Source organism: Selaginella moellendorffii, unplaced genomic scaffold, assembly GCF_000143415.4.
Source record: "Selaginella moellendorffii unplaced genomic scaffold, v1.0 SELMOscaffold_19, whole genome shotgun sequence".
In the NCBI taxonomy this organism is placed as follows: Eukaryota; Viridiplantae; Streptophyta; class Lycopodiopsida; order Selaginellales; family Selaginellaceae; genus Selaginella; species Selaginella moellendorffii.
In genome coordinates, this window is record NW_003314280.1 from 166,260 (window position 1) to 189,946 (window position 23,687).

General features: G+C 54.2%; 9 protein-coding genes across 17 annotated transcripts; 7 read left to right on the forward strand and 2 right to left on the reverse strand.

Moving 5' to 3' along the window:
* The first annotated feature begins 8 nt into the window (after positions 1-8).
* Positions 9-726, forward strand: LOC9650398 (phosphopantothenoylcysteine decarboxylase). The gene is made up of 2 exons (XM_002972167.2): positions 9-339; positions 397-726. The coding sequence occupies exons 1-2, from the start codon at positions 40-42 to the stop codon at positions 688-690; spliced, it is 594 nt and encodes a 197-aa protein (XP_002972213.1). The 5' UTR covers positions 9-39; the 3' UTR covers positions 691-726.
* Positions 608-1,447, reverse strand: LOC9650399. 2 transcript variants are annotated; one of them, XM_024677534.1, is made up of 3 exons: positions 1,260-1,447; positions 1,056-1,211; positions 608-988 (listed from the first exon to the last, which is right to left on the reverse strand). In XM_024677534.1, the coding sequence occupies exons 1-3, from the start codon at positions 1,424-1,426 to the stop codon at positions 679-681; spliced, it is 633 nt and encodes a 210-aa protein (XP_024533302.1). In that variant the 5' UTR covers positions 1,427-1,447; the 3' UTR covers positions 608-678. The 2 variants fall into 2 exon arrangements, with proteins under 2 accessions (XP_024533302.1, XP_002972414.2); XM_002972368.2 differs by having other exon boundaries at positions 1,056-1,447.
* LOC9651025 (hydroxyproline O-galactosyltransferase HPGT1) lies at positions 1,402-6,223 on the forward strand. Of its 2 annotated transcripts, XM_024677506.1 has the most exons (12): positions 1,402-1,594; positions 1,646-1,709; positions 1,774-1,820; positions 1,871-2,064; positions 2,119-2,182; positions 2,232-2,304; positions 2,354-2,477; positions 2,528-2,615; positions 2,670-2,720; positions 2,771-2,842; positions 2,887-2,999; positions 3,056-3,133. In XM_024677506.1, the coding sequence occupies exons 1-12, from the start codon at positions 1,494-1,496 to the stop codon at positions 3,076-3,078; spliced, it is 1,014 nt and encodes a 337-aa protein (XP_024533274.1). In that variant the 5' UTR covers positions 1,402-1,493; the 3' UTR covers positions 3,079-3,133. The 2 variants fall into 2 exon arrangements, with proteins under 2 accessions (XP_024533274.1, XP_024533273.1); XM_024677505.1 differs by lacking the exons at positions 1,402-1,594; positions 1,646-1,709; positions 1,774-1,820; ... (5 more) ...; positions 2,670-2,720; positions 2,771-2,842 and adding an exon at positions 3,288-6,223 and having other exon boundaries at positions 3,056-3,228.
* A 1,100-nt stretch (positions 6,224-7,323) lies between these two features.
* On the forward strand, positions 7,324-8,631 carry LOC112347142 (transcription factor bHLH121-like). The gene is made up of 4 exons (XM_024677533.1): positions 7,324-7,489; positions 7,537-7,646; positions 7,707-7,834; positions 7,890-8,631. Exons 1-4 carry the CDS (start codon positions 7,458-7,460, stop codon positions 8,436-8,438), a joined length of 819 nt encoding a protein of 272 aa, XP_024533301.1. The 5' UTR covers positions 7,324-7,457; the 3' UTR covers positions 8,439-8,631.
* A 2,077-nt stretch (positions 8,632-10,708) lies between these two features.
* Positions 10,709-13,019, forward strand: LOC9651026 (probable cytokinin riboside 5'-monophosphate phosphoribohydrolase LOGL10). Its single transcript, XM_002972169.2, has 7 exons — positions 10,709-11,157; positions 11,239-11,336; positions 11,639-11,669; positions 11,880-11,979; positions 12,045-12,115; positions 12,182-12,325; positions 12,493-13,019. Exons 1-7 carry the CDS (start codon positions 11,050-11,052, stop codon positions 12,583-12,585), a joined length of 645 nt encoding a protein of 214 aa, XP_002972215.1. The 5' UTR covers positions 10,709-11,049; the 3' UTR covers positions 12,586-13,019.
* A 1,325-nt stretch (positions 13,020-14,344) lies between these two features.
* On the reverse strand, positions 14,345-16,366 carry LOC9650401 (SEC1 family transport protein SLY1). The gene is made up of 2 exons (XM_002972370.2): positions 16,286-16,366; positions 14,345-16,221 (listed from the first exon to the last, which is right to left on the reverse strand). Exons 1-2 carry the CDS (start codon positions 16,314-16,316, stop codon positions 14,408-14,410), a joined length of 1,845 nt encoding a protein of 614 aa, XP_002972416.2. The 5' UTR covers positions 16,317-16,366; the 3' UTR covers positions 14,345-14,407.
* LOC9651027 (probable transcriptional regulatory protein At2g25830) lies at positions 16,359-17,617 on the forward strand. Its single transcript, XM_002972170.2, has 6 exons — positions 16,359-16,552; positions 16,618-16,679; positions 16,736-16,892; positions 16,952-17,235; positions 17,313-17,436; positions 17,504-17,617. Exons 1-6 carry the CDS (start codon positions 16,391-16,393, stop codon positions 17,606-17,608), a joined length of 894 nt encoding a protein of 297 aa, XP_002972216.2. The 5' UTR covers positions 16,359-16,390; the 3' UTR covers positions 17,609-17,617.
* Positions 17,618-17,623: 6 nt separating this feature from the next.
* LOC9650404 (L-type lectin-domain containing receptor kinase IV.2) lies at positions 17,624-21,479 on the forward strand. Of its 2 annotated transcripts, XR_002992673.1 has the most exons (12): positions 17,624-17,754; positions 17,816-17,847; positions 17,903-17,992; positions 18,045-18,139; positions 18,192-18,387; positions 18,439-18,508; positions 18,563-18,641; positions 18,696-18,829; positions 18,891-18,961; positions 19,008-19,093; positions 19,142-19,343; positions 19,398-19,521. XR_002992673.1 is itself a non-coding variant. In XM_024677507.1 (4 exons), the coding sequence occupies exon 4, from the start codon at positions 19,404-19,406 to the stop codon at positions 21,390-21,392; it is 1,989 nt and encodes a 662-aa protein (XP_024533275.1). In that variant the 5' UTR covers positions 18,897-18,961; positions 19,008-19,093; positions 19,142-19,343; positions 19,398-19,403; the 3' UTR covers positions 21,393-21,479. The 2 variants fall into 2 exon arrangements, 1 of the variants encoding a protein (XP_024533275.1); XM_024677507.1 differs by lacking the exons at positions 17,624-17,754; positions 17,816-17,847; positions 17,903-17,992; ... (3 more) ...; positions 18,563-18,641; positions 18,696-18,829 and having other exon boundaries at positions 18,897-18,961; positions 19,398-21,479.
* A 49-nt stretch (positions 21,480-21,528) lies between these two features.
* Positions 21,529-23,650, forward strand: LOC112347140 (uncharacterized membrane protein YjcL-like). Of its 6 annotated transcripts, none has more exons than XM_024677518.1 (12): positions 21,529-21,765; positions 21,814-21,933; positions 21,978-22,056; positions 22,132-22,235; positions 22,289-22,351; positions 22,420-22,552; positions 22,608-22,730; positions 22,785-22,951; positions 23,008-23,085; positions 23,137-23,193; positions 23,245-23,325; positions 23,378-23,650. In XM_024677518.1, the coding sequence occupies exons 1-12, from the start codon at positions 21,538-21,540 to the stop codon at positions 23,477-23,479; spliced, it is 1,335 nt and encodes a 444-aa protein (XP_024533286.1). In that variant the 5' UTR covers positions 21,529-21,537; the 3' UTR covers positions 23,480-23,650. The 6 variants fall into 6 exon arrangements, with proteins under 6 accessions (XP_024533286.1, XP_024533284.1, XP_024533285.1 ...); XM_024677516.1 differs by having other exon boundaries at positions 23,245-23,329; positions 23,378-23,644; XM_024677519.1 differs by having other exon boundaries at positions 21,667-21,765; positions 21,824-21,933; positions 23,245-23,329; positions 23,378-23,644.
* Positions 23,651-23,687: the final 37 nt, after the last annotated feature.

Here is a 23,687-nt window from a genome sequence, read left to right on the forward strand (position 1 = left end):
AATAAGAGTTGATTCGCTAGGCTAGGGCTGCAGGGATAGATGGCCGCCGCTGTTCGCAAGCCACGAATCATCTTGGCCGCGAGCGGGAGTGTGGCGGCCATCAAGTTCGGGATACTGGCGGAGAGCCTGGCGGACTGGGCCGAGGTCAAGGCCGTTGCCACCAAGTCCGCCTTGCACTTCATCGACAAAAAAGCCCTGCCGCCGTCGGTGACGCTCTACACGGACGAGGAGGAGTGGTCGAGCTGGCGGAAGCTGGGCGACAATGTGCTGCACATCGAGCTTCGCCAGTGGGCGGATGCCATGGTGATCGCACCGCTGTCGGCAAACACGCTGGCCAAGGTTTGTTCCCTCTCCACTGCTTGCTTGCCTAGTGACGCGCGTTTGCTGGGTGCGCAGATATCGGCTGGGCTGTGCGACAACCTGCTGTCGTGCATCGTTCGGGCATGGGACTACTCCAAGCTGCTCTTCGTGTCGCCAGCCATGAACACCTTCATGTGGAACAGCCCATTTACAGAGCGCCACCTGAGCAGCGTCGAAGAGCTGGGGATGGTGGTCATTTCACCCGTAACCAAGAAGCTGGCGTGTGGGGACTTTGGCAACGGGGCCATGGCCGAACCTGGGACCATCGATTCCACCATAAGGTTAGCTCTAGAAAAGAGGATACATCCGGCTAGCATGTCAACCATTTGATGAGTGATGCGACGGCACCGGGTGCTTGATCAGCAACTTGATCATGAGTAGCAGGGTGGAGGACGCTACAGCCTTGGGCTGCGGCCATTTGGCGTTGAGTGGCACGGGGACGCGCCGGTAGCCTTGGCTCTTGTACAGGGCAACGGCGGCGCCATTGCAGGCGTCGCAGTGAAGCGCAATGGAGCGGCAGCCCCAACCCCGGGCAACTTGTTCCGACTGTGTGAGCAGTCGCTTGGCAATGCCCCTCCGTCGGAACTCGTGGCGAACAGCAACGTTGGAGACGTAAGCAATGCCAGTCCTAGTTATATAGTAAGGCTCTCGCGAGCATCATCTAGCATGGGCATGGGCATGGGTTGATTGTTTACCTCCTGCACCCAGACGGCCTCCTCCGGGGCAAGAAGTCGCCAACCTTGTCAATGGTGAGGATCCCGGACACCACCTGGACGCCGCCTAGCGTCTCCTCCACCGCAACCAGGTACTTCTTGTGCTCAAACGGGAGGCTCCCGGCCAGCGCCATGGTCCTGCATACGTGCATCAAACACAGGCAGCAGCAACCTCGTCCCGCCCACCTGTCCAGCCGGAGAGCAAAGTCCATGACTGCGCCCTGGTGCGGCAAGAAGCTGCTGCAGTGCGTGTCGGCAATCTGCCACGCATCCTGGATCCGAGCCTCCCGGACGCAGCTCGCACCTGGTGCTGCCCGTGCTTGGCAAAGAACCATTGGAGCTGTCGGGAGCATCCTCCTGGGTGTTTAGGTAAAAATGCAAGCACGATGGGGTCATTAGGGCAGATCCAGCGGCGCTAGGATGAGAGGGCGGGGTCACACAGGCGCCCCCCAGCGAGGAAGCATGACTTCCTTGATTCTCATCATGCTCTCCTTCATGGCCTGCTTTTACATTGGTGGGAGGTATGGTATGCTCTCATCACTTGTGCCACATCCTCCTTTCTGCTCTTCCAGGCTGTGGCAGGATGCCGAGACTCGGCTGCTGCTTGTTGGGCTGATCGAGAAAAATGAGGGAAAGGTGGTGTGAGAAAAGCCTGGGGTCTCGACGGGTTTCTTACCTCCTTCCTTTTTTTTTTCCTCAGGGACAGGCCGTATCGGTGGACGAGACCCTCAAGCTGATCGACTGCAAGTAAGGAATGGCTGACAGCTTACAACTTTGAAACATTTTGGCCACAACAGGGACCAGAAGAAGAGAGTGTCGGCGCTAGAGATGGAGCTGGCGGCGGCCAAGAGCCAAGGCTTCAGTACGCGAAGGCTGCGAGCTGAGAACCAAACAAGGGCTGCAGGACGGCTACATGTTGTCATGGGCATCAATACTGGATTCGGGCAGCATGCCAGGCGCGATTCCATTCGAAACACCTGGATGCCTAAAGGTATCCAACTCTGTCTATTATCATCTCGCTCATATCGCTGCTCTGTCTTGCAAGGGACGGCTTTGAAGAAACTGGAGGATGACAAGGGCGTCGTCATCCGTTTCGTTGTGGGGAGAAGGTAAGCAATGCTTGCTTGCGTGCTTCCTCTCAAGCGTGGTGGATGACAGCGCAAACAGAGGGGACAGCCTAGATCGACTTATTGACGACGAAAACAACAGAACACATGACTTCCTTATTCTGGTAACTCGGCTTTGTTCTTGTATGCCCCGCTAAAGCTTATCCGTGGCAGGACGACCATGTAGAAGAGCCGGAGGAGATACCGAGGAAAGCCAAAAAGTTCTTTGCCACTGCCGTCGAGACATGGGATGCAGACTTCTTCTTGAAGGTAGATGACGACGTTTATGTGAATATCGGTAAGCGTTGGCCATTACACTCCTTCCGCAGACTTTTAACTTCTCCACAGATAAGCTAGGCGAGATGCTTGCTCAGCACTGGGACAAGCCCAGGATATACATCGGGTGCATGAAGTCTGGTGAAGTGTTCTCCGACTCGTAAGTTCTCGCAATTTTGAAACGCTCGGTGGTGATCAGCTTGTATCCCTCTAGAAAGCAGCGGTGGTACGAGCCCGAGTGGTGGAAGTTTGGCGATCAGAAGGGGTACGTGGCCCTGGATTTCTCTTGCTGATAAACATTGTCTGGATTGGCAGGTATATGCGTCATGCTGAGGCACGGATGTATGGCGTGAGCAGGGCCTTGGCTCAGTACATTTCTATCAACAAGTAAGTTTTTCTCTTTGTGTTCTTTGGCCGAGCGCTTTGTCTAGTCCGGTTTTGCATGTGTATCGGCACGAGGATGTGATGGTGGGATCGTGGATGCTAGGACTAGACGTGGAGCACGTAGATGAGCGACGGCTCTGCTGCTCCAGTGGCCAAGCTGGTTTGTATCATATAGTTTTTGCGGTGCGGTTGCTTAGTCGTTGCAATATGTGCCAGGTGCTGTTTGTGCTGCCTCGTAACACTGCGTTTTTGGTTGGATACCTTGGTGTTTGTTAAGTAAAGGTTTCACGAGCTCTCTGGTCGTAGGCTTAGGGTTTTAGATGTGGAGAGGACCATCCTCTCTCTTTTGTAGGTATGTAGCATCTGAAGCTGCCAGATTTTCGGTCCATGTAAGTACGTTTTTTTTTTCTTCCCCTAGCTCTCACTGGGTTCTTCTGTTTTGGGCCAGCAATCCGAGGGAGCTATCCAGGAGTTTGACAAGCTGCGTGACAGTGGGGTTGCAGCAAGCACCTACATTCTCCTTGCTTCGCTCAAAGCGTGCTCCAGCTCCAGGGATATACAGGCCGGGATGAGAATCCATGCATACGTGACGGAGAGTGGGGACGACCGGGATTTGACTGTAGCCAACACGCTTGTGCATATGTACGCCAGGTGCGGGAAAATGTGGGAGGCTCGAATGGTGTTTGACAGTATGGCGCAGCGGTCCTTGGTTTCGTGGAACGCGGTCATGTTTGGCTACGCCGAGGCTGGAGATGCTGGACAGCCACTAAATTTACTTCGGCAGATGCAGGCGGATGGCTTCCGTCCAAACAGCCTGACTTACATGGCGGTGCTCAAGGCGTGTGCAGCTTGTGCTGCAGAACAGGGTAAAGAGCCGCCTCAGCTCCTGCTACTTGAGACAGGAAAGGCTATCCACAGTGAGTGCCGAGAGTGTGGGCACGAAGAAGACCCCAAGGTGGCGAGCACCCTGGTTGACATGTACGCCAAGTGCAGGAGCATGGTGGACGCCCGGCGGGTTTTCGACGGGATGAAGCATCGGTCGTTGGTGGCGTGGAACTCGCTGCTTTTTGGATACGCGGACAGTGGACAGGGAGAACTGGCACTCCAGCTGTTCGCCCGGATGCAAGATGAAGGCCACACACCAGACGCAAGAAGCTACGTTGCTGCAGTCAAGGCCTGTGGCTGCTGTGCTGAGAAAGAAGAATGGAGGCAAGTTGGTGGAAGTCTGGTGGTGAAGCTAGCGTGGCTGGACAAGGGCATGGCTCTGCACTCCCAGGTTTCTCGTTGTGGCGACGAAGGCAACACCATAGTCGCCAACACCCTGCTGCACATGTATGTAAGCTGTGGGAGCCTTGAGGACGCTAGAAAGGTTTTTGACAAGATGCCACGGCACTCGGTTCTGTCTTGGAATGGTGTCATGGCTGGGTGCTGGGACAGGGGTGATCCTCAGCAAGCGCTCGAGATGACGGCCTCGATGCAAGACTACGGCCTCACGCCCAATGCTGCGACTTACGTTGCCGCATTGAAGGCTTGCGTGAGGATTGCGGGCAGGGATGGCCTTAGCAAGGGGCGAGCCGTGCACGCGCAGGCCAAGGCAGCGGGGCTTGAGGCGGACAGGCGGGTCTCAAGTACGCTTGTCAATATGTATGCCAAGTGCGGGAGCATGGTTGATGCGTGCCGGGTGTTCGACGGTATGATGTTCCATGATGTTGTGTCGTGGAATGGGTTGATTCTGGGATATGTAGATGTGGGAGAGGCTGCCAAGGCACTCGAGTGCTATGCGCGGATGCAGCAGCAGGGATCAAGGCCGGATGCCCTCACTTTTGTTGCCGTGCTCAAAGCCTGTGCCCACCTCTCTCACCTCGAGGCTGGCAAGCGAGTTCACGAGCATCTGTGTAGTCGGGGAGTGGAACAAGAGTTGACGGTGGCCAACTCTTTGGTTGATTTCTATGGCAAAGCCGGAAGCATGCATGAGAGCCGTCGCATCTTCGAGTGCATGGGATTGCAGAGGGACGTAGTGACGTGGAACGCTTTGATGGCGGGATATGCACAGCAAGGGGACGCACAGGAGGTGGTTCGCCTGTTTGATCGGATGCAACAGCAGCCAGATGTGCGGCCCAACAGCATTACGTTCTTGTGTGTGATCAAGGCCTGCAGTCATGCCGGGCTGGTGGACACGGGCAAACACTGCTTCGATCTCATGCAGCTGGGAGCCTGCCTTGTGCCTGGGATCGAGCATTACAGCGCCTTACTGGATCTCTTGGCCCGTGCAAACCGACTGGACGATGCGCTAGCTTTGCTCACAGGGATGCCCTGCGCGCCGGATCAGGCCATGTGGATGACGGTCTTGACTGCTGCTCGCAAGTGGAGTAACCTCGAGGTTGCAAGGGTAGCTTTTGAGTCGATTGCGAGAATGAGAGAGGAAGACTCCGCTGCATACGTCGTTTTGGCCAACACGTATGCGGCAGCTGGCGATGTCCCGGATTGATTCAAGGAAATGCATTATCGGCGTCTCAAGAGCGAAGTACGGCTTCCCGGACTACAATTTAGTAGAACGGCAGAATTTGGTGTGATTTCCAGGAGGAACACTGCCACCTCTTGGCCTTCGGTTGGTTCAGATCCATGCCATGGGAGGTGAAGTCGCTGTCGAATGGTTGTGAATGCCGTGGGTTGTGTGTGCCACTCTCCACCTCCTTATACCAGAGCTGGCATAGCCGTTCCTCCCAGGGGTTGGGGGGCGAGACCATTCCCCGACTGTCGAGTACAGTCTGTGTCCGCCTTGCCATGAGAATTTTTCTTTGTTTCCGGCCAAGCGTCGACCCCTGTTGACTGGTCAGTTCCTTGTATGTCTTGGAAGGCTTTTTCACTGAGATCATTGAGATCCATTGCGTCCAAACCCGCAGTCTGTGCCATCCATAGATGACCAATTTTGGAAGCTTGTCGTCATCTGAGTGTGCGAGTAAGCACAAGAAATACTTCTTCCAGACTTCAAGCTGCACTGGCAGGATGTCTGTATAATCCCGAGAGATACTTTCGGGCGAATTCCGTGAGAATAACTTGGCTCCAGAAGTCCTTGGTCAGACCTGCCCAGTTCATGTAGATCGCGAGGAGGAGATACGTGGCGATGGCGGGAGCTTGGACGATCCGTCACCAGCGTCGCCACGCTTGGTAGCAGCGCCGTCACCACCTCAGGTGTGGAGGTAGGCTCCCAGGCCCGGCTGGTTGGCAGCCTTGGACCTCACGGCCTCGCCCGAGAGGTGGTGGTGCCTCAATTGCATCAATATACAGACCACCAATGGTGTTGGTGATTGAGTCTTGACCAGCGCAGTCAGTCGTATATATCTTGGGTGTCCCCTGTGCTTTCAGTAAAGATTTCTTGATGTACGGGTGCAGCTGTACTGGGGGCGAAACCCTGCCTGGGCTGTTATGCGTTTCCCCTCTTGCTCACCGCGTTTCTCCACCATGGTAGCGAAGGGCTTGGAGAAAATGGAAGAAACCAGTATAGTGCGATAATTCATGGGGAGTAACTCGTTGCCACTCTTGTGTGTAGGCACTATACAGTTCATAGTCCATTGTCTCGGGAAAGTATACCATCAAAGATGCATCCTAGGACCCTTCAGGCGGATTTCCTTGCAAGGATCTCCGCCGTGAGGTCGTGCATAGCAGGGAGATTTCCAATAGCCCGAACTAGCTCTTCGACAGTGAAGTGACTGTGTCCCATTTGTGAATGATTGGTGGAAAGACCGGACTGTCTCGGAGGTATACCACCCAGACTTCCGCGCCTGTCAGTTGAACTGTTCGAGCGTTCTCCACATTCTTGCGGCCCCGTCTTTCATATATGGCATCGCATCTAGCTTTTTGCTTCTTTAGCGTGTACCATTCCTTGCAGTCCTCATCCCACCATGGAGAGTTGGGAAAGCCAGGGCGTCTTTGGGTGGAATGTCGTGGACAAGTGAATTGTGCCGCTGTAAGAGCTCTGCGTAGTCCTCTTTCCGTGTGACAGGGGCTGAGGCCGCCCAGAGATCGCATACCCGTTGAGCATATAACTCTCGACGATCATCCACCAACCTGTATGTGATTTAGGCGGGAAGCTCCCTGGGAGCAGTGACGGGCAAGGACTGTCCTTAATGGACAGTGATCTGCCGTTTCCAGAGGTGGAAGTCCACCACAGGGTGTGATCTTGGCAGTGTGCCATTGAAAATAATCATGCCATGCACAGAACACACCTCGATGACTTGGCTCCCTGTCGTGATTACCAGCTCATCCTGGGTAAATGTCCGTGCAAAGTGTGCCCCTCTTGGTCGTGAAGGTTCCCAGTGCGGCGTGAATCCTCCTGGTAAATGCAAATATGCTGGGTGAAACACTGAAAAACACCAGCCTATTAGAGGAATGTTGGCGTGGAATCTTCATGGCAATGATAGAAATGAGGACAACAGGCTCGTGGCGTCCACGCGCGGCGTGCGTGCTGAACACGTCTGTAGGTACCGAAGCGTGAGGCTGACGTGCTAAACCACGTGTTTGAGCATCCACGTCGGACTGCTCCATCGTTTAGGGCAGCCCGACGATCTGCAAGGAAAATCCAGCTCAGTGCTCTCCTTGGCAATTGGGGCAGCGAGACATGACGCAGGAAGTTTGTGAGCAAAGGCCAAGGTTTGCTTTCTCCTCCTTGATTTGCAAGTCACACAGCTTGTGTCCAGTGGCCCGGCGGGCACGAGCTTGGTGTCCCGGAAAGTACACAAGGCCGACAGAGAGAAATTGAGACGCGACAAGCTGAATGAGCAGTTCGCAGAGCTAGCAGCAGTCCTAGGTGGGTCTTGTGTTGTGCAATTGCCGTATTCATCGTCCCTTTTTCTTCTCTTGGGCGCAGACCCAGAGAAGCCAAAGCAAGACAAAGCCAGTATCCTGGGCGATAGCTTGCAAGCGGTAAAGAATCTGCGCGTGGAGATCAAACGGCTGAGGATCGAGCGGGGAACACTGTTTGACGAGTCGCGAGACGTAAGTGTGTGGGGTATGAGGTATTGTGGGAGGAGCAATCGTGTGTTGCTTGCAGCTCAAGCGAGAGAGGGACGATCTCGAGGAAGAAAAGGCAGCGCTTGAGAAGCAAACAGATGAGTTGGAGGTGCAGGTGCAGCAGCTATTCAGGTCGGCAGCAGCGGTTCCATGTTTCAAGCAGCCGGCAGCACCGGGTCCGTCGCCAGCTTTTGCGGCTGCTGCTACTACCTTGCGTCCCCACGTCGCGCCACCCCTTAACACTGCCAATCCCTTCGTCTACTTGACGTCGCCGTCCTCTTGCATGGGGCGTGTGGAGAGGCCATGTGCACAGTATCCAGTAGCTGATTTCCTCAGCAAAGTGCAGTCTAGCCATGGCTTCCAACCGACTGGCCGAGGCGCGCCTCCTCTGGGACCGGGCAGCCGCCGGGGTGACCATCACGTCCCGCAGTGCTGCCTGGGTTGTCGGGACGGCGATAGCGACGACATCCAGCTCCACCTGGGTCAACCACCCAGTCGCCACGAGATTGACACGGATCTCCATCTGCAACTCAGTTCCAGTCCACCCAGCTCCTCGGCTGCAAAAGGCGCCAGCTTATGTCCCTCGTGAGAAGAGTCTACGATTGCTATCCTTTAAAACTCAAAAGCTGCTCCTAGGCTCTTCTGTATGGTCAGAGCACCCCCCAAAAAGGCAGCGCACACCAAGTTGCGACTTTTCTGGAGTATAACAAAGAGTCACGATGTTCATACACGTCCTGGGTTTCGGGACGATTTCCAGAATCAAGTTGCCCGGATTTGGATGACATTTGTTTTTGTGTGTACGGAGTCAATGCTTGACCCCCGGAGCCCCAGAGAAACGAATATGGTTTTGTATTGTGTGTGAAACCAGAGGCTATGGTTGCTGCAGCGTTGCGAATTGCTGATAAGTATGTGCTACCTACTTTGCATTTGGAGCATCACGTGGCACACACATGAAAAGGATCCATCTTCTATCTCGATTGTTGATAAATGAATCCGCTTTTGTTGGGACAGACACAGCGTCACTTTTTGAATCACCCTCTTGAGATCCCGGTAACGTTGTTTAGAGCGCAATCCAAGCTGTGCTGTGCGTGTGATTTTACTTGCTTGCCGATAGCGACCTCGACACATCGTTCATTGGTTCAGGCTTCTTCGCTCTGCACTTTTAAGACACGGAAGTGGATTGGATTGGATTCCATGAATTGCCTCCCAGCCACCTATTTTTGCTACGCCTCATGGTCTAACATTGACCGCGCGCGCGCGCCTCTCATGTGGACACTGTGCTTGGGTTAAAAACCGAACGAGAAGCAAAGGCCAGCAAAGATGTTTAAAACAAACAAAACTCAGGACCCTCTTTTTGTCTTGCACCTAATCCTCACCTACCGAACCTCGTTCCGATTCTGATGCTTAGCAACTAAACAAGGCATTTCCCCAGCTTGAATGCGCAAAGCTGATATGGGCAATCAAACGGAAATCCAGATATATACATATTCTACGAAAAGAGCATATCAGCAGCGAAGAAACGAAAGAAATTGATTCTATGGCAGCAACCCCAACCGGCCAAGCATCCAACTACCTGCTTCATGCGAAAAGCAGAAGATTTCTTTAGCTGTGGTGGTATCTATAGAAGCAGGGCGCTGGATTGCTCATGGGACAAGTTGTCGCGCGCGCAGCATAGGGAGATAGGGAGCTCATGCCCTTCTTCTCTTAGTGCAGTGATAGAGTCTCTGGAAAATCTAGGGTAATAGATTTCTCGGGCACCTTTTAGGGAGAGTATAAAAACTCTTGCGATACATTGGGTTTGGTCCTTTGTTGTCCTGTGGCACATTATTGGCGATCAAGACGCATGTACTTTTCTTTGTGTCGTTGGCAAAAGATCAGAGTAAGGCATATTCTACCTAGAAACAAGCGGGGATATCCCACCTAATCAGCCTGGAAGTCGATCCAAGGCCCCGTGTGCACACACACACGGATGAAAAACCATACCAAACCAGTCAAGTGAATCCACATCATGGCATGGATTTAAAAATGACATTCTTATACCAAGGGTTTTTAGGGGGTTGTTAGGTTTAACATTGATGTACGAAAGGGCTAATGATAAGTTAGGGCTTGCACTGCAGCTCACCCCACCATGACAACTAGGTACCTTCCCTATTAACACGCCACGCGCCAATGGTAGGTCTACAGGCCTAGTGGTTACCATTGTAGTAGTGTTTCTACGAGAGGCATGTCCAATCGGATAGCTGGCTGGCATGGATGATGATGATATGGACCATTGGAATGGAACTCTTTCCTCATATTCACTAACTACATTCTGACTCACAATTCCGTGCATGGGCACCCATGCTCGCCATTCAAAACATGTCTTTTCGACGCATTGATAACCGGCACCATAGCACGCATGATCATACGCCAAGAATGGGCATGCCCCCCATGCATCGGGGGCAACCAAATGATTGAACCCCAGCGCAGCACACGTAATTGGTGTCCCACCAACTATTTTACCCATGCAACTTGGCCACCCACTAAACTAATCTCAATCCCCACACGGGGAGGACGGAGGTTAACAAGCCCCGGCATGCCGCGTGTCATTAGCGCCAGCTGGGAGGCGACAGTGACAGCTCATACCGCCGAATGACCGGGTTGCAGAATCGAACCCTGGATGGATGAGTGAGTATGTGGCAGGTGGTGTCGCGTGGCAGCGGGCCGGAGCGTTGGATGCGGCGGAATTGGCGGTGGGAGTGCCGCGGCCGTTAGATGGCCGATTGCAGTCCACGTAGGCGGGACGAGTGCCTCCAGGTGGCGGTGTCGTGGCTTTCCTCTGCCAGCGTGGCAGCGGGCGTTCCATATAAACCCAATTTCCGCACATAGGCCTCAGGATGCGTGTGTGCATCTCTTGGACGCTCTCCCGCTGCTGCTTGCCTGGTTTTCATGATTGAAAGGCGCTTCTCTGTCGGGGGTTTTGTTTGTGGGTTTTGTCGATTTGCGAGAAGCCCAGAGGCCGGATTGTTTGGAGCCGGGGCAGCCAGCGAGTAGCGAGGGCGGTGTGCGTCGCCGATCACCACACTCTTGTTTTCTTCTCCACGGGTAGCGACATTACGCCGTGCACGCGCTCTGGCTTATCCGGGCTTAGTCTTTTAGCTTGGCACGCAGCCTCCTCCCCCATATTTATTTCTGGCCGATTAATCCACCCGCGAGCAAGGATGGCTGGCAGCCCATCCAAATTCAAGCGAATCTGCGTCTTTTGTGGGAGCAGTAGCGGCAGGAAGAGGAGCTACAGCAATAGTGCTCTGGAGCTGGGCAAGGAACTGGTGCGGAATTGGTGGAACTTGATTTGATGCCTCGAGCTCACTCGTGCTGCCGTGTGTGCGTGTGCGTGTGCGTGTGTCAAGGTCGGGCGCAAGATCGATCTGGTGTATGGCGGTGGGAACGTGGGGCTCATGGGCCTCATTGCGCAGGCTGTGCACGAAGGTGGAGGCCATGTCACTGGGTAAGTTCGCTTTCTCCCCCTTGTTGCACCCAGCCGCGTGGTGCATCCATCTCTTCGATGCATTCATTAAGGCGCTTGCAACTTTGCGAGCGGCTGACAATGTGATCACAGAAAAGCCCCTCCAAACAGAGACAGCAGCACACGACAGGGGGATTTTGAGTGTGATCATTGAAGCTTTTACGAGTCAGATTCATTGGCATTCCATTCATCCCGTGGCACTAGAGTAGAGCATGGCGCACACGTCGTTTAACTATTCCTTTTCATGTCAGTGTACTGATTGATTTTGTGCCTTGTACGTGCAGGGTGATTCCGAAGGCGCTCATGTCTAGCGAGGTGAGTGATTTCTCTTGCGTTGCGCTCCTCCTTAAATATCATATCCGCTCTGTGCCGCGCATGTTCTGTGTTGGATCCAGCTGCTGACCATGATCTGCTGCTCGTTTGCTTTTTGTTTTGTTTCTTCTGCGTTGCCAAGTTGTGGCTTTTCTCATGCCCCTCCGGCGTTGGCTACTTTCCTGCTCGCTCACCTCTCGTCCGGTTGAACAGATATGCGGCCAAACGGTGGGAGAGGTGCGGCCGGTTGCCGATATGCACCAAAGGAAAGCCGAGATGGCACGCCAAGCCGACGCCTTCATTGCTCTTCCTGGTATACTGTCACGCAGCGTAGCCTTCATGTGCTTGACATGCCCCCAATCTCGTTGCTTCTTTCAGGTGGCTACGGAACTTTGGAGGAGCTGTTAGAGGTGATAACATGGGCTCAGCTCGGAATCCACGACAAGCCGGTAAAGCGATTGGTGCTTATTGCTTGTGTGCGGTCTAAGCTTTGGAATGTTTCTTGTGTGTGTCAGGTGGGATTGCTGAACGTGGATGGCTACTTCAATCCGCTGCTCAACTTGTTTGACAAGGGAACCGAGGAGGGGTTTATCCAGCCATCTTATCGGCAGATAGTTGTTTCCGCGTCGACAGCTCACGAACTTGTGAATAGATTGGAGGTACGTTCCCTCCTTACAACACCGCTTACTTCCCACCTGGTGTCCGGGATCCTTTCATCCTCTTTTGTCGTCACAGCCTTCTAGAACGCAACTTGCTCGTGTTTCTTTTGTTTCTTGTTTGTCAAATAGCTCCTTACGGAAAACTGGGCTTCTTGTTGTGAATGCAGGAGTACGTTCCGATGTACATCTGTGTTGCCCCCAAAGAGACATGGGCAAGGGAGAAGCTCGTCTTTTCGAACGTGCCAAGCCTGGCGTCATGACTCGCGCGTAATATTATACCAGCTTCATCATGGTGTACAAATATCCCGTTGCTGGAACGCCATACATAGCTACGCCTTTTAGGGGAGCCCCAATGCATGGACTTTGACAAGCCCAAGAAAAAGTCCATTCACAAACACACACACACACACACACACTCACCTTTCTTCTATAACCCCTTCCATCCATCTGTCTGTCCATCCTTTAAATTTCTTTGTTGCCCATTGGCAACCAACCTCTTTGTTTCCCCAACCTTCTTTCACACAATGATCCTGGTGTTGCTAGGAAGGAACAAGCACCAGTGACACGAAGGGGGTAGGCAGCAAACTTGATGACTAAAGTTTTTTTTTTTTTTTTTTGTCATATAATATACATATATATATATGTATACTACACGAGGAATCAATCAATCAATGAAGATCACAAAATTACAAGATTTTTTATTAGGGCCCACGCAGGGCATTGTTCAGCTAGAACGGTGCTTTAGCTTGAAGCAGGGGACAACCCGGCTCGATGGGCACTCAACCTGCGCTGGCTGGCTGTCTTCGCTCCCTTTTGGCTTGCAAGGCCTTGGGCACAGCCACTGCAACCGCCAGCTTTTATTATTCCTCTGCCGCGCCTGATGCCGCTGTGACCTTTGTTGGGAGGCAATTGAGATGCTTCCTCATCATGTACTGGTCCTGCGCAGCTGGACGCCGTGTCGTAAAGAAGCCCTGCACCATCTTATCCAGCCTCACTAGATGGTGCGCCAGCCGCTCCTCGCTCGCAGCCGTACCGCGACACGGGCGTTGCTGCGGCATCTGGTTGACGACATCCTCGGCCACCACTAAAGCCCTGGTCGCGTTGGACATCCAAACCTGCTCGAACTGCAAGCCGACATTGCACTCGTATTTGGCCTCTGTCTCCTGCCTCTTCCTCATCCTCACCCCCCTGCCCCTCCGCCTCTTCTCCATGTCCCGTGCATGCCGCCGCACGTCCTCGCTGCTCGTCACCCTGATGGTATTCCCCAGGAACATGGGCGACGCCAGCGTGATGTTGTCGTAGTCGGCATGGACACGGCGGAGCTCCATGCTGGTGGCGAGGAAGGCCGTAACATGATCTCGTATGTGCCGAACCAGCGCCTGTGGGCCCTGAACCCCGACGAGGAGCTGGTCCATGTACCGTATGTACTTGACGCTGTGGATGCCATTCCCTCTGTCCCCGCACCGCTCCGCCCTGGGCGTGCAGTTTGCTTGCATCACCCTCTGCACCTCCCTGTCCGCGAAGGTGAGGAAGATGTTGCACAGCAGGGGCGTCAACGCGTTGCGCCGGATCCCCTTGCCCTGCTGGGGATAGAAGCACATGTCCTTGATGAGACCCACCAGCGCCCTGTCCCGGATTCGGGCGATCAAGCTCTTGGTGAGCAGGAAGTGATCCAGGGACTTGACGCAGTGCAGTATGTGCAGCTGGAGATACCATTCCACGCCCTGCCACGTGCTCTTTATCTGCCGGAACACGAGCTGGCGGCCGCTGCCCGGCCTCCAGCCCAGCGCCTGGTCTGCGAACCGCGGCTCAAACAGCCTCTCCACCACCATACGGACAGCCTCGTGGACGATGCGGTCCGTCTGGGCACCAATCTCCACGCGCCTGCTCTTGCGGACTCCAAACCGCGCCAGGGTTGCCTTGCCATAGGCTAGAGCGCACGCGGGGCCCGTCTGGAACCGGCAGTGCTCCAGCCCGAGGACACCCACCACCACCACCCGCCTGGCGCACCGCAGCATTGTTGGTATTGCGGCGAAGCCCTCGTTGTTGACAAAACACTTACATAAAACCTCTCTACCACCTCTACGCGGAGGCGTCCACTCCCATCTTGTGGCCCAAAACCCCCAGCTGGCGGCTCAACTCCGCGCCCGTCACCACCTCCGTGCAGCCATAAATGATGTTCTTGCCGGGTTGACACCTCTGGCCCAGCTCTACAAGGCTCCCATGCTCCAAGTAGTTGCCACCGCCAATCATGAACACGACAGCCTCCTTGAACGGGCCCTTGGTGTGAATTCCCGGCGCAGAGCCCTTGGGAGCACGCGGATCCAGCGTCATGTAAGACTCCAGCTCGGGAGCCAGCCTTGCCTCCATCAGAGATTCCACGGTTCGTGTAAGAGCCAATTGTCTTCCCGCGGACAGAAAGTTCTTGACGCCCGCTGTCACTGTTGTGGAGAGCCAGTCCACCAGGTTGCTCTTGCTGCCCGTGTTCACTGACGCCAGCGAGATGTTCAAGGACCGTATCCTTTTCACATAAAGAAACGATGTGACGTCCACCCGGGCCTCCCGAAGTGCTGCTTCCACAGATTCGATCTCTGCGCCCGCTGCGGATTCCATGGCCAGCAGATAGACGAGGCCAAGTCGCAATTTATCGTCGCTCGTACCCTTCCCCTTGAGGGCTCCCAGCAGCGCCGTCTTGTCAACCGTCCCCTTGGTCAGCATGTCCTCCTCCAGCGAGTAGAAGCCATCCAGATTCCGGCTCTTTATCTCCCCCAAGAGCGCCGTCGCGATGTTGGTGTGCTTGTCAATCATCTTCTTGCGCTCCGTCAGCTCCGGGAGGGAGTTGACGGCGCTCATCAGGTGCTTGGTGTTCCCCAGCAGCTCTTGCTCGTCAAACGGCACGTCAGCACGCCCCCCGGTTCTCCTGTTCACCTCCTCCACGTCCTCCTTGTACTTTTTCAGCTGGGCCTCCACTTCTTCCGCCACCTTTGGGAAGGCGGCAGCGTTGTTGGCCACCCAGAAGGTGTCCGACTCATCCAGCTCGAACGACTTGGCCGCGCCCTTGCCCGCCACGCCGGCAGCCGCGCCCTCCCCCTGAACCACCACGCGGTTGAGCTTCATGCCCAGGACGTCGTGCACCAGCGGCCTGTACGTCCACACGTGCTGCACGCCCACCGAGAGCTCAAAGTTCCTGTCGAAGATGCAGCAGAGAGGGCGCTGGAACGAGGTGCCAAAGTGGCCCGGCTCCGTGAAAAGGTTGTTCCTGGAGACGAGGTGGTCTCTGATCCTGGCGTCCAGCTGCGTCGCCACCATCTCCGCAGGCCCGCCCCGCGCACAGCGCAGCACCGGCACCACCCCGAGCGTGACGAACACCGAGAAGAGGCCGTTGACAATGGCGTCCACGGCGGCCTCGATGTCCTTGTCCTGGGCGCAAGGATCGTTGAGCCGGACGTACGTGTCGGGCAGCGCCAGCGAGAACATGGCCGTGTCGAGCGTGACGAACTCGGCGTACTGGTCAAACACCTTGGAGAGGCGGTGCATGCAGTCGTTCTTGAGGGCCCCCATGGCGAGCTCCTCGAGCAGCGCGCGCGGGAGCGACGAGGAGAAGTTGAGGTGGAAGGACTCGTAGACGCCACGGGCGGCGTCCTGTATGATCCTGTGGATGTTGGGCGCGGTTGGCTGGACAAAGTAGATGGCGGGGGCGTCGGGGATGTTTTGGCGCTCCACGTCGATCATGAAGCAGATGGTGACCCCGTGCTTGCGCAGCTCGTGGAGGTGGATGAGCGGCGACAGGATGTCCCGGCAAAACTTATCCACCACAAGCACCTTGTACACGGCGTCGTCGCCCGTGCCGCCCGCGGGGAGCGGCTGGTTGAGGTTGAGCATTCTCTTGATAACATCTGCGCGCAGCACCACCACGCTGCTCAGCTACGCCACAAAATCCAACCAGATCGAAGCTCTCACCTAGGTGCTTGTGGCGCAGCGACATCGCCATGGCTGCCTCGCTCCGCTGCGCGCCAAACAAACCCTAGATCTATCTTCGACTGACTAGGGCTTTGGCCATTACTAATGTCAGCATTGGCGGGGTGCGTGCTCCTTCGCCCCTACACCCAGTCCCCCAAGGAGCTGCTTGTTCGCCCCCGGGAGGCGTGGGGAGCGCGGCGCGTGCCGCCGCGCCTCCTTGCTCCCCGCGGAATGGGAAGGCGCTCCAGCAAGATCGCTGCCAGGAAGGTAGGGTAGGCTTTTTTTTGCGCGATAGATACTTGTGGTCAAGGAATGCTGCCTTGTGTGAGCAGGGAGCGCAAGCGGCAAGGAAGATGAAGAGGAACCAAAGAATTGGCAAGCAGATCGCAAAAGCGTACGTGCACCAGATTGTTGTGTGTTCCCCGAGTCGGAGGTTTTGTGCTTGCACAGCGTTCGCGACGGCGGGCCAAATCCTGCGTCCAATCTGGTGCTGGCGTCGCTGCTGCAACAGGCCAGGGAGTGCAACTATCCCAAGGAGCACATTGACAAGCACCTGAGGAAGGCCACGGACAAGGATCAGCAAGACTACACCGAATGCATCTACGAGGTGCTGCATTTCACTGTCTCCTGTTGTGGCGCCATGCTTCAAAAGTCTGCGTTTCTCAGGCTTATGGCTTTGGAGGCGTTGGGCTTGTCATGGAGGCCCTCACAGACAACCCCAACCGAGCGTTTGCCAGCATCCGGGACGTGGTGAAGAAAAGTGGAGCCAAGATGGCGGACTCCGGTTCGGTCATGTTTGGATTCAAGCGAGCAGGAGTAATTGCGGTAAGGCCGGACAAAGTGGATGCCGACCACCTCTTGCTTGCAGCAATGGACGCGGGCGCGGAGGATCTCATCGCCCCTGAGCCCTGCCATGAAGAAGATACGGACGGAGCGGCAGCAGAGGAGAGGTATAAAAGCTCTCTCTCCCCATCTCTTAAGAGCAGCGACCGCTCTCTCTTCGCCTCTCATCGGCTTGGCTCGCCAGACACTACAAGGTTGTGATGCCGGTTGAGGAGTTTGGAGCCGTCAAGACGAAACTGAGCGAGGCCGGAATCAGCATGGACCTGGAAAGCTCTGGGCTCGAGTTTTTACCCGTGGCACCTGTGGAGGTGGGCTTCTCTCTCTCTCTCACTTTTACTGCCTCGCTAGGTTGTCAAGCATCGAGTGTTTGAGCAGGTGGACGATGAAGCAATGGAGCTCAACAGAGCCTTGACAGACATGTTACTGGAGCTCGAAGACGTGGACGCTGTTTATTCCACGCAAAAACAAATAAAATTTTGATAAACCCTACCTAGCTTTGCCCTAGAATGCGAGCGGGATGTTCCCTCCAGCCGCAGCTCCAGAGGTTATGCGCGCCGCCGAGAAGGACGAGCAATACGCTTCCTTCGTCTGCGAATCGTGCTACGATGCGTTTCGCCACGCATTTGGTATGTGTTCCTTTGTGCCAAATCGAATTGCAGTGCAGCTCATCCCATCCATGTCAACCAGGAACTCGGCTTGCTGTGGCCTACCAGAATGAGGTACAGAGCTTTCCTCTTTTGACACCACCGCGGCCACGACTTGTTTCCCTTTCAGACCAAACTTGCTGGCCGAGCCCTCTACTACCTCCTGACCACGGGGGCGGGACTCCAGACCTTGGGCGAGGAGTATTGTGACATCTTACAGGCAAGAATCTTGCTGTTCTCTGTAGCTTTATGTTGGACTTGTTGCGTATCAGGTGGCAGGGGCATCTGGCCTTCCCCCGTCTCCTGCTAGACGTGTTCTTCTCATCTTCTATCAAGCGATTCTCCCATATCTCGGAGAACGTCTCAGGTAATCAGGGAGACTGTTGGTAGTTCTCATGCTCCGTGTGCACTTCTCTCAGCTCCAGAGCAGCCGCACGAGGAATCCTGTTAGCAAACGAGGAGGGGAGGCGCGCACGCTCCTCGCTCTCGGGTGGAGAAAATACACGAGCTACAGCAACCAGTAGTCTTTCTTACACGGGGCTGCTGCAAAAGAGTGATCAAGTGCTCAAGTGGCTGCAATGTTTATGGTCTGCTGCCCTGCAGGGCTGGGCTGTGGTATGAATAGATTTATCGTCACAGCTGCTTGCTAAGCCCTTGTAACTGCAGATTCTACCTTCCTTGCGCGAAGCTCTTCTACTTCTTTCACGAGCGAACTTGATGCTCTTCTATTTCGATGGTAACTTGCGAGCTCATTTGCTTCATCCTTCACTTTGACCGTCCTTGTCTTCAGGAATATATTATCATCTTGCAAAACGAGCAGCTCGAATACGTTACATCCATATGGGAAAGGCAGCGCAGCAAAGGCCCAGGTTTTGCGGAATGCTATCGATTGATATTACAGCCATGATCGTGGAAATTTGCAGGTACCACATGCTCGGTATGTTCCTACTTCTTCAACTATCGATTTTAAGCGGGCATTGGCTACGACGAAGTATTCTACCAGCTGTTGCTCTATCGATGCAATCACCCTCAGTTAACAGTGCCTCTCCTCCCGGAGGTGAAGTTTTTCTTTTATTTCTTTCCAAATATTTATAGATCTTGTCGTAATACATTATCAGCACCTCATCAAAGGATAACTATTCTGGATGAGGACGGAAACATGCCTCAGAGAAGCTCATTGGAACTAGAGGTGAGAATCAAACAGTTTGTGTGTAGAAAATAATCCCGTCGTGCAGAAGGAGGCTTCTTCGACGAAATGCCCACTGTGCTTAAGTCCCCGCCAAAATCCCACGGCAACGCCTTGCGGTCATGTGTTTTGCTGGTATGAACACGCTTTGGGTGTTGATCCTTCTACGGTTTTGACTTTCAGGACTTGCGTCGCGGAATGGTGCAATGAGAAACCCGAATGCCCACTCTGCCGAGCTCCAGTACTGCACTCTAGCCTCGTCTGCGTGTACCATGCAGATTTCTAAACAAGAGTGTGCTACGCGCATGCTTCCGAGGCGTCATTGTTGACTGTCATCTTTGAACCAGTCCCAACATTTGTCCTTTGTATCGTCCGGGGATATGAGGTGCACGCTCTCTGGTTTTTAACTAGTGTTTTGATTGCTCTGGATCTGGTGCAGGCATTGATGGAAGTGAAAGCGCTTGTGCTGGCATCCCTGCTAAGTTTTCTTCGTCTTGCTGCGGGACAGAGCTTTACACTGAGCTCAGCATCCTTCAATTCAGAGGAGCGTGGTTATTTAAGTTCAGGGGATGCCACTTACGAGCCGTCGTGCGGCTGTGTGCACCTGACAACAAGCGAGTGGAATCAACAGCCTGTCAACTCTTCCGGCCGGATCGTCTACAGGCACCCCTTTGATTTTCGTGACGACTCGCTGCGCGGCGTGGCCTCTTTCAACACCTCTTTCACTTTCCAGATCGTGCGAGTTTTTGAGGATGGCAACTCTGGGATTGGACCTGGGGCCGGAATGGCGTTTATGCTGGTTCCTGAAGCAAACATGAGGCTACCGAAAAACAGCTATGGGTTTTACATGGGGCTTTTGAACGAAACCATGCAAGGAAACAACTCGACGCATATGCTAGCTGTGGAATTTGACGATGTGCTCAACACAGATGTTGGAGACCCCAGCGCAAGTCACGCAGGGGTGGATATCAACAGCGTCATCTCGGTCGCCACTGCCAACTTGACAGGAGAGTTCAACCTGACGGCAAACTATACGCTGACTGCTTGGATTGAATACGACGCTACGACGGACTGCCTGGAAGTTAGGATGGCAAGGAACAGTACGGAAAGGCCGCGCGAGTTCCTCCTCAGGACGAACTTCAGCTCCCGGGGCTGGAAACTGTCGGGTGTATTGAATCAAGAGCGGATGTACGTGGGGTTTTCGGCAGCAACGGGGCAGGATTGCTTCCAGTTTCACAGGCTGTATGCCTGGAATTTTACAATGTCCCGGGTGACGAAGTGCAATGGCGTGGACTGTCCAGTGGTGAAGGTTCTGGTCGCGCTTTCGGTGGCTCTTGCTCTGGCCTTGATGGTGGCACTTGCCATGGTTGTGGTCTTTCGACGTACCAAAAAGATCGCCTACACCATTCACATGCCAGAGTCCGTTGGCATCACTCGGTTCTCATTCAAGGAGCTTCGGTCTGCCACCAGAGGATTCTCCAAAAAGCTGCTGCTGGGCCGCGGAGGTTTTGCCAGCGTCTACAAGGGCACTCTAAAGGATAGAACCGCGGTCGCGATCAAGTATTTGAACAGGGACAAGGCGGAAGCAGACTCGGAAAACAGCATCGCACAGTTTGTCGCGGAGATACGAGTGATTGGTCAGCTCCGGCACCGGAATCTCGTGGGACTCAAGGGATTCTGCTTCGAGAGAGCAAAGTTTTGCCTCGTCTACGAGTACATGCCAAATAGGAGCTTGGACAAGCACCTGTTTGATCCGAAGGGCAAGCTGGAGTGGCATCAGAGGCTGGCTATCTTGAGAGGAGTAGCGGAAGGTCTGGCATTTCTTCACGAAGGGTGGCAACAGCGCGTTCTCCATCGAGACGTCAAGGCAGCCAATGTTCTACTAGACGCATCTTTTGGTGCCAAGCTGGGGGACTTTGGCTTCTCCAAGCTGGTAGATCACGGAACGGGCAGCTGGTACATGACAGCAGTGGGAACAACGGGATACATGGCACCGGAGCTCTACACTGGAAGAGCAACCGAAAGAAGCGACGTCTACAGTTTTGGGATCCTGGCTCTGGAAGTGGTGAGCGGCCGACGAGCTACGTCGCTGAGCAAAGACAAGAACGACGAGGACAGCGTGCTACTTGACTGGGTGCGGGAGTTGGCTTGCGATGGGCGGGACATGGAAGCCGTGGATCCCAGGCTCCATGAAGCAGCAGCAAGAGCGGAGGACATAGTTCGCGCAATTCGCCTGGGACTACACTGCTGTCAGCTGGAGGCGTATAAGCGGCCAACCATGCGGGCGTGCTGCCAACTTTTGCAGTCGAATGCTGCGTGCCTGGAAGCGCCTCCGATGCCAGCCATTGTTTCCAGCCCTTCCGTCAGAGGCTTGAGCCTCGACGGCAGCGGCGAAGGCTTCAACGTCGATGATGATGCAAATCACTCGTCATGAGCTGTTTAGATCTGAATCCGGCTGCTCGGAAGATGTGTTTTGGACGACGCCGCTGAGTGATGAACAGTGAGCATTTGTCGCGTTTGAGAGGCTTCTTCTTACCTGGCAAGGGGTTGTATTGCTCGCCGTAATCACAGGGACGGCTATGGCCTCGCCAATGCAAGCCGCCAAGATGCCATGTCTGCTGTGGAGTAGCTGGACAACCTTGCATTCGCGCGCACAAGAGAAGCAGCAATGGCGTTCTTGGAGAAGCCAGAAGAGCTTTCGGCCCAAAGTGCTGGAGGTTAGCAACCGCTTGTCAGCCTCACTGATATCTCCTTGCCAAGGCCAGCCACTGTTTTGCTTGATAGCATCCTGTGCCGCGCTTGCTCAAGTAAGTCTAGTCTTGACTTTGCAAGAGGAGATGTTGTTGCATGGACAGGTATTGGAAGGACGAACAAAGTGGGGTGAGCATCTATCTTCGCCGGTGCTGTCAATGGCGTCTGGAATGCTTCTTTCGTCCCTTCAAGTCATTCCCACAGCCGCACCAGTCTACGAGAATGTAAGTTCTGGCTCTCTGTTTTTCTGCTAACATATTGCACGCAGGTACTGAAGATAGCGATGCCAATGGCGGTGGCACTCACTCTTTTGGAAACTGATGTGCAGCGGGCCTTCACAGATGCTGGTAAGAAGTTGCTACTTTTTTGTGTCTCGATCAATACCCCTAGGCTATCTAGTGGCATGGAAATGCGTTTGCAAGGTTCTACGCTCAAGGCCTTCTGGATCGGAGCCGCGGGAACGATACTTGGGACACTTGTGGCCTTTTGGATTGTTGGGAGGCATCTTGGACCTGATGGCTGGAAGGCTAGTATACCTGCAACTCCCGCTTGACTTTTCAAGAATTTCTCTTGTAGCAGATTGCGTCGTGTCTTTGTGCCAGTTATGTTGGTGGCAGCATCAACTATGCAGCCACTGCGCAGGTAAGGAAGTTGGTTTTTTTGTTTCCTTTCTTTTTCTATCGTCTGACGATTTGGAGTACGAATATAAGGCGCTCGAGCTGAGCTCGGGGAGCACCCTTGCCGCTGGAATCGCTGCTGATAATCTTGCAATGGTTCTCTACTTCGGCATTATCATGTGGATACCCGCTGACACTCGGAGACCACCTCCACATATTACTCGAGGTTTGCTGAAATTCTTACTCTGTTTACGAAGACTGACTTGTTTTATTTATTACAGAGGAGGCTTCTGAACTTGACGCAAAACCAACAAGCGAAACAGTCATCGTATCTCTTGCTGTCGCTGCTGCATCATGCACCATTGGCAACGCTCTCGCGGCACTTCTTCCCTCCACATTCGCAGGCAGGTCTCTTCAGCACGCTTGGATCACTCATCTAATTCTTGAAATGTTTCCAGGTTGTGGCTTGGCCATCATGGCGCTTGTGGCGTCTGCATTTTCAGCAGTTGCAGCGAGGGCGTGCCATTCCCAATCCCATTCTCGTTCCGCAAGAGGCACCAGCGTAGCCGTGTTTGCGGGCTCTCAAGTCATTGGTGGCGCTCTCATGCTCCTCTTTTTCGCAGTGGTACGTACCATGCGCTTTTGTCTCCCGCGCGCCTAATCTTTCGAGAGCGTTTGCAGGTTGGTGCATCCTGCAGCATACGTGACGCCGTTTCAGCTGGCTGGCCTCTCTTCACTTTTATCCTTCTTTTGCTCTTGGTAAGAGGCATGAAATCGAGCTCTCTCATCCCGTGACCACGTGATTCGCAGACTCACCTGGGCTTTACACTCGGCCTTGGATCGCAGTGCAAGATCCCAATGCGCGCGGTACCTATAGGTTCCCTTTGGACGACGCTTCTAACTAGGATTGTTTTTCAGCTATTGGTTGCATCGAATGCTAATATAGGCGGTCCGGCAACCGCTGCGGCAATGGCGAACGCTCGTTGCTGGAAAGAACTGGTTGGTACGTTGGTACACACGCAATCAACATCTCTAAGCCTGTGAATTGCAGATTCGGCCTTCAATATTGGTGGGAACACTGGGATACACGATTGGAACGGTCATTGGATGCGTGCTGGGAACAAGCACGCTGAGAACCATGACCCCTTTGTAAGTTTTTCTTTCCGACTTTGTACGATACGATGTCAGCGTTGCGTCAGTTGCTTTGCACCTCGTGGCTGATCCAACACCAGGCATTGTCTTGATTGTGCGGCCTTTTGAAAAAACAATAAAGAGCTCACACCTGTGCATGAGGATCAACCACAGGTTGGACGACAAAGCTTGATATTCATTCCATTGTCCCGTTTTAGAGACTTGCCTAG